Source organism: Mastomys coucha, unplaced genomic scaffold (assembly GCF_008632895.1).
Source record: "Mastomys coucha isolate ucsf_1 unplaced genomic scaffold, UCSF_Mcou_1 pScaffold9, whole genome shotgun sequence".
NCBI classification, from domain to species: domain Eukaryota; kingdom Metazoa; phylum Chordata; class Mammalia; order Rodentia; family Muridae; genus Mastomys; species Mastomys coucha.
In genome coordinates, this window is record NW_022196915.1 from 42,178,752 (window position 1) to 42,185,619 (window position 6,868).

General features: G+C 45.3%; 2 protein-coding genes across 3 annotated transcripts in view; both read right to left on the reverse strand.

The window, feature by feature from the left end:
* Positions 1-2,370: 2,370 nt before the first annotated feature.
* On the reverse strand, positions 2,371-3,972 carry LOC116084331 (magnesium-dependent phosphatase 1). 2 transcript variants are annotated; one of them, XM_031361238.1, is made up of 6 exons: positions 3,801-3,965; positions 3,632-3,692; positions 3,452-3,562; positions 2,878-2,985; positions 2,709-2,794; positions 2,371-2,582 (listed from the first exon to the last, which is right to left on the reverse strand). In XM_031361238.1, the coding sequence occupies exons 1-6, from the start codon at positions 3,835-3,837 to the stop codon at positions 2,491-2,493; spliced, it is 495 nt and encodes a 164-aa protein (XP_031217098.1). In that variant the 5' UTR covers positions 3,838-3,965; the 3' UTR covers positions 2,371-2,490. The 2 variants fall into 2 exon arrangements, with proteins under 2 accessions (XP_031217098.1, XP_031217099.1); XM_031361239.1 differs by lacking the exon at positions 2,709-2,794 and having other exon boundaries at positions 3,801-3,972.
* A 2,146-nt stretch (positions 3,973-6,118) lies between these two features.
* The window catches only part of Nedd8 (NEDD8 ubiquitin like modifier), a 6,867-nt gene continuing 6,117 nt past the window's right edge, over positions 6,119-6,868 (reverse strand). Inside the window, exon 4 of the mRNA XM_031361240.1 lies at positions 6,119-6,479. Within this exon, the coding sequence (XP_031217100.1) occupies positions 6,383-6,479 (97 nt within the window). The 3' untranslated portion in view covers positions 6,119-6,382. The remainder of the gene's footprint in view (positions 6,480-6,868) is intronic.

Below are 6,868 nucleotides of genomic sequence, written 5' to 3' on the forward strand. Positions count from 1 at the left end.
GAACTCAGAACCTTTGAGCCATCTCTACAGCCCCCAGTTACGGTCTCTTGATGAGTATTCCTTCTGTTTCCTTCAGTTTCTGTATTGCTTCTTCAGGGATTAAACCCTTCTTTTCCTCAAGAGTCCAATGGAACATACCCATATTGTGTGAAGGAAAAATATTAGCTACCAGTCACTGAATACACAGCATATGCTAGGTCTTATGGAAGCTGCTCATCTCTAAATGATTATAATGTGTTGGTGTCACTGGACACATATGAAGATAAGCACAAAGATCTAAATGTTTTTGTCTGAAGTCATGTTGAGTAGATTAAGTAGTGATCAAAACAAGTTTGAGGTCAGCTGAATTACACATGAGTTGAGGTCAGCCAAGACTATATATAGCAAAATCCTGACTTAAAAGAGGAAAAAAGGAGCAAACAGACTCCAAAGCCCATGTTCTTTTACACTTTCTTAGTTTCATTTTAAGTCACATTTGATGACCAATGTCCCACTTGCTGTCTGTCTTAGGAGATATCAAAGGTCCTGCTCTCCAAACTAAAGGAAGTTCAAGGGAATGGAGTACAGGGAAGACAATGTGACCAGTCTCTTCCTCCATTTTTTTTTTTTTTTTTCCCCGAAACAGGGTTCCCCTCTGTAGCCCTGGCTGTCCTGGAACTCACTCTGTAGACCAGGCTGGTCTCGAACTCAGAAATCTGCCTGCCTCTACCTCCCAAGTACTGTACTGGGATTAAAGGCATGCACCACCACTGCCCGGCTCTTCCTCCATTTCTATAATGAATAACCTTTGCAAATAAAAGCCTGGTGGTTTCTGCCTGCTTTAAACCCTCCCATACTCTCTGCATTGCTGACAGGACAATAATCCAAAAATACTTCTGGAATATACAAGGTTCTTCATGACCTGTTCACCTCACCATCGATGCTCCTACATCCTGTCTTTCTTTACAACCCCACATCCCCCACAGACTCAGAACGGCCAGAAATTGTTTTTGCTAAACTATAATACCTGGGCTTCTGTTTCTTGAAGGCTCCTTCCCAGAGTTACCTTAGGGTCACACAGGGCAAACGGTAAGCCTTTTTGAACATGGTGTCTAGAGCCTACTTCTATGCTGCCTTGGTTTCTTGGGATCATCTCTATCACTGAGTTGCACATTACACTGCCAAAGAGTTTTCAGACACACCCACATCAGCAGCTACAGCTTAAAGACAAGTGTCTTTGTTCTTCACTTTAGATCTCTTTTATTCAAACCAAGTACACAACAAAATTTTACAAACGACTGGACGCAGCCACCTGGAAACCAGTGACAGTCCTCAAGCCTGTGACACAGGAGTTAACAATTGTCATACCAACTTCCATTCACATCCCTGCCTCAGTCCAGCTCACAGCAGGCTGGGGCAAGGCAGTTAGGCAAGGTTGACCTGGCAACATAGTACCAAGGCTTGGTCAAGCTTTTCAGGCCAACCTGTCTCCTGGGCTTCTTTTTGCCTCACTCGTGGTATTCCCATTCCCTTCTAGCCAGCATCTCACAGGCAGCCCAGTGTCTCTAGGGGGTCACACCTCTTGAAGACTCTGCAGAGTCCAGAGTCCATTCCTTGCTATCTCTCCTGCCTCTGTCCCTCTGCTTGCCTGCCTTCCTCTGAGGCTACCATCATTCTAAGAACAGCCTTGGCCAATCCCTCCAGGACGTAGCCATGACATCATCAACAGGTGCAATTAAAACCTTGGAAGGACAAAGCCTCTTACTAGGGTTGGCTCACTCCTGCCTTACTACCTACTACCAAAAAAGGCTGGCCCCAACCTTATTCCAAAACAGGATTAGCTTTTAGTCCCTATAGGGAAATGCTTAGCGTTATGGCACTCCATTATTTGAAACAGTTGGAGGAGGTCTCAGGATGGGTCCTAGCGAAAGGAAACAACAACCTGGTGCACTCTAATCTTTCACACTCTTATCCTGACACAACTCCAGTTTATACATTAGAAAAATGGAAACAGACAGGAGAGATGGCTCAGCGGTTAAGAGCACCAACTGCTTGGGTCCTGAGTTCAATTTCCAGCAACCACATGGTGGCTCACAGCCATCTGTAATGGGATCAGATGCCCTCTTCTGATGTGTCTGAAGACAATGACAGTGTCCTATACATAAATAAATCTTTTTTTTTTTTTGGTCTTTTGAGACAGGGTTTCTCTGTGTAGCCCTGGCTATCCTGGAACTCACTCTGTAGACCAGGCTGGCCTCAAACTCAGAAATCCGCTTGCCTCTGCCTCCCAAGTGCTGGGATTAAAGGCATGCGCCACCACTGCCCGGTTACATAAATAAATCTTTATTTAAAAAAAAAAAAAAGAAAGAAAAGAAAAATGGAAACAACCCATACTGTGGTAAAACCCTGACTGTCACATGTGGACACTTTAATACATTACAAGTGCTCCTGACAGGGCTTTCTTGATTTTAGTTTTACACTGCAGATGAGGCTTATCCACAGGGTTGGACCTCAGAGTCCAGCGTGCACCTTTGCAAATGTCTCTAATCCTTGAGTTAACGTCTGAAGACTCACTCCACTCTGGATGTGAATGCAGGTGACGCCTGGAACAAAAAGCAGTCATACTGTAGCACGTTTTCAAGGCTCTGCTGTGCGATAATCACCCTACACCTATTTTCTCTACCTCCTTCTAAGAACTTCCCCCTCACCCCCGAGTAGTGACTCAGTACCAAGTTTGCTAACATCTATGATATTCCGATTCTCATCATCAAAGAAGATCATCTGAGAGAAAGGAACTCCGGTCTTGTGGTGCAGCCTGTGAAAAAGAGGGCAGGGGTAATCCAGTTGTCAAGCTGACCTCTGGTAGTCCACTCGTTCCCACACCATCTGTCTGCCTACCTCTCAAAGTGCATGACTTTGCTGCCTGGATAGATTTCTCGATGAGTAAAGTATTTGCCAAGGTCAAAGAGCTCCAGGAGTTGGTTGGCCCCGTGTATCTCACTTGTCCTTTAAAAAAAAAAAAGTCAATAAATATGTGTATTAGGGGAGTGCCAGAGATGCAGGCAAAGTTAGGTATAAGGGGATAAAGGGACAACTTTGCCCACTGTTATTCAATACCAGAGATTCTGACATAACTAACCTTTAATAATTTAAAAGTACAGAATGCAAATGATAGAAAAGCAACGACAGTTGGGCAATTGGATAGTGCTCGCTGTTAATCCTGGCAGTGAGAGGCAGTGGCAAGAGGCTCTCTGTGAGGTGGAGGCCAGCCTGGTCTACAGATCAAGTTCCAGGACAGCCTGGGCTATACAGAGAAACCTTGTCTCGAAAAACAACAGCAACAAAAACAAAGGAACAAACAGTAAAGAAAGCAAAGCAACGAAAATATTGTACATTTGCACTTCCTAATTTTTGGTACCCAGGGGTTATGTGCAAGTTCTATATGCATCTATTTGAGTCTGCAGAATCTCACCGCGAAGCAGCAGCGACAGGCACTCCAAGGCTCTGCAGTCTTCTCAAGACCTCGGGCACCTCCGGGTACAATTGGATGTTCTGGCCCCGCCTATCTCGTACAGTTCCATCGCTGGAGAGGATGACACAACGCTCAGTTCCCGCAGTGTCCCTCCTGGTCCCATACCTCCCATTGTCTCACCTGCTCTTGTGGAATGGGGGGTCAACGTGTGTATCAACCCAGAAAGGCCAGAGCGTGTAATCTGCGAGAGGAAGCGGGAAGAAGGTTCAGCTGGAGAAGTGCAGACACATAGCTACCGCGGGGAGCGGAAAAGGGAAGCGGCTTATAAAATCTCCCTGCCCTTCCTTACCCAGATCAAAAACCGCAAGCTTTGGCAGGTGCGTCATGATACACCGGCAAATCCAAACTTGGTGCTGAGCACACCCCAACTCTATGGTGGCCAAGTAGGCGGCGTGCGCGCCACAGAGAACCGGCGAGGCTCGGGGACTAGAGCGTCGACTTGGCCTCCTGCGACGCCGCAAGAGCGCCTTCGGAGGCTCTGCGGGGAGAATACCTGCAGCGGGCGACCACGCCTCTCTCCAAGGCACGGGCCAGAAAGTATTTCTTCCTTTCACCACCCAACTCACTTTTCACTAGAGAAGCCACAGAAGTCTTCTTTTTGCACTTCTATTTTGGAATTGAGACCTCATCTCATCAGCTTATTACTCTGCGCTCATCTTGTCTTCACGTCAGAATCTTGACAGTATAAAAACCAGTCTTCAAAAGCCGGGCGGTGGTGGTGCACGCCTATAATCTCAGCACTTGGGAGGCAGAGGCAGGAGGATTTCTGAGTTCGAGGCCAGCCTGGTCTACAGAGTGAGTTCCAGGACAGCTGGGGCTACACAGAGAAACCCTGTCTTATAAAAACAAAACAAAACAAAACAAAACAAAAAAAAAACAAAAAAAACCAAAGTCTTCAGCAACAGTATATGCAGAAAGAGTGTAGTGTCTGCACTCCAAAGTGATGTCTGCTTTAACCACAGCTACACAGGAGGCCTAGGCAGGGGAGGTTACTGCTACCTAGGAATTGAGATCAGCATGGGCAATGAATGAAAATCTAGTCTTACAAAGGAGGTGGGGGAGTCTATAAGCTCTTTGAAACTTTCTCCAAGCCACTGTGAAGGTCCAGAAGGGCTGCACTGGGAAAGGATTTCTTCCTTTGGTTTCTTCCATCCTCGGCAACAGTATTTTAACAGATGTGAGTTTATACAAATGGATTTGTAGTGTTTGCTAATTTCTGAAACTATTCTTGCCACAGACTCCCTGCCCTTCCCTCTCTCTCTTCTTCCTTTCTCAAGGTAGGATCTCACTATGCAAGTAAGGGTAACCTTCAATTCACTAGGTATGTAGCTTAGACTGCTCTAGAATTCTTTCTTCTCATGCCTCAGCCTCCCAAGTGCTAGAATTACATGCGTGAACCAACACAGCTAGCTACCATGTCCCATTTCAACTTACCAAGAGAGCCATTTATTTTTTTTTTCACAAAGCTTTAAACTAAATGTTAAGTTCCCAAAGATTAAAGTTCAAAAACTATAAAAATGAAACAGAAGAATATAAACTGCTACCACTGTGCATACCCTGGTCCTTCTAACTGGCTGAAGATGAATTCTATTGACGGCAAACAGGATGGCACTGGGCTAGTAATCAAAGGGCCTTGCGCTATTGTGGTGCTTGGCTGCCTTCCCTAGGACCCGTTGGTGACTCAGCCATCCCATGGGCCTCTGGTCTAAACTGCCCAAGAGCTACCTAGTATTCTTCACTCTTCTTGGGAAGTATTATTGAATAAAAGTGACCTGCTCGCTCAAGAGAGCCATTTAACATGGAGTGAGAGGAAGAGTGACAACACTTGGCACTCATGAGCTTAGAAGAACTGACTGCAGCACATTGCTAATGATCCTTTTAGGGGATGAGGACCAAACACTATCAGAGTTGGTTTCTTAGGTGGAGTGCAAAAGCAGGCTAAGCTGGCATTTAGAACTTTTGATGAAATAATTCCTCTGGGTTTAGTGTGCCCATCTATCTGTGCAGGGGCCACAACAACTCGTCCAGAATCATTTGGGATAATGGAGTAAAATGTTTTTCAGTTGAAAAGCTAAGCCAGGTGGTGGGTCATGCCCGTAATCCCACCTACCTAGGTAAACAAAGGAGAGAGGATTAAAAATTCAAGGGTGTGGTAGCCTTCTCCTTTAACCTCAATGCTCAGGAGGCAGAGGCAGACAGATCTCTGAGTTTAAGGCCAGCCTGGTCTACATACTGAGTTCCAGGACAGCTAGAGCTATATAGATTCTGTCTCAAGAAAAAAAAAATCAAGAGTTCAGGGCCAGCCTGGGATACCTATCCAAAACCTGTTTCAAAATAAAGGATATTCCAGGCTGATGGCACATGCCTTTAATCCCAGCAGACAAATCCATGTGAATTTGAGGCCAGTCTGTCTATATAGTCTGTCTACACAGTTCTAGGCTAGCTGGGGCTACAAAGTTAGACACCTCCCACCCCAACCCACCCACACCTTCTCAAAACAAACCTAAGAACAGCACCTTTCCACTGTTCCACTGTCCTACTTCTACTGGTTACCATTATGGCCACTTTGGTTTCAGTCATTTGTGTTAAGGAAAAAGAGTCCAGAAGGCCAGGAAATATTTTATTGACAACCAAGGACATAGCCATTAGAGAGGGAAGCACACAGGACTGCAAACTAAAACCCAATAGCCAGCAGGGGCCATTTGGGCCAGGAACACTGCACCCTGGCGTCCTCACATTCTCCCACCAGTAGACACACAAGATCGGGCATCCAAGGGAAGGGGCAGTGGTTCTGGTGTCCCAGAGAGTGAGAGGATAAGTAATGCCACATTATGAATGGCAGGGCAAGGAGGTAAACAGAACCAAGTTTCTTCATTGCCCAAGACCACCTCCTCCTCTAAGAGCCAACACCAGGTGGAGGACGGAACCACCTAGAATCTTGTAATCAGCTGCTGTCTTTTCATCATTCCTACAGGGAAGAAAAAGCATTAGAATTACCATCTAAAATGGGCATCTGTGACCTGGGTTTGGTGGATCTCTGAGAGGCCTGTGAAACTGTATGAGAAAAATATTCTTTTACTAACCTCTAAGGGTAATTAGTATTTAATTTTGAATACAGACAAAGAGACCCACAGTGTTAACAATATGGTAACCTACACAATAGAAAGTAGATTATCTTTTTATTATTACATTATGACTGTTTGCAAGTATCTTGAAAATTTAAAAACAAGAAAAAAGCAGTTATCTTTTTAACTTACAATATGATATTAATAAAGAGGGCTGGAAAGATGGCTCAGAAATTAAATGCTGCTGGGCAGTGGTGGCGCATGCCTTTAATCCCAGCACTTGGGAGGCAGA

What these genes read in the sequence shown, in the direction of transcription:
- LOC116084331 (XM_031361238.1), bottom strand. Translation starts at nt 3,837, where the DNA reads ATGACGCACCTGCCAAAGCTTGCGGTTTTTGATCTGG. An exon ending in GCTTGCGGTTTTTGATCTGG is followed by an intron (nt 3,693 to 3,800) that starts GTAAGGAAGGGC and finishes TTCCTCTCGCAG; the next exon opens with ATTACACGCTCTGGCCTTTC. An exon ending in CCCCCATTCCACAAGAGCAG is followed by an intron (nt 3,563 to 3,631) that starts GTGAGACAATGG and finishes CATCCTCTCCAG; the next exon opens with CGATGGAACTGTACGAGATA.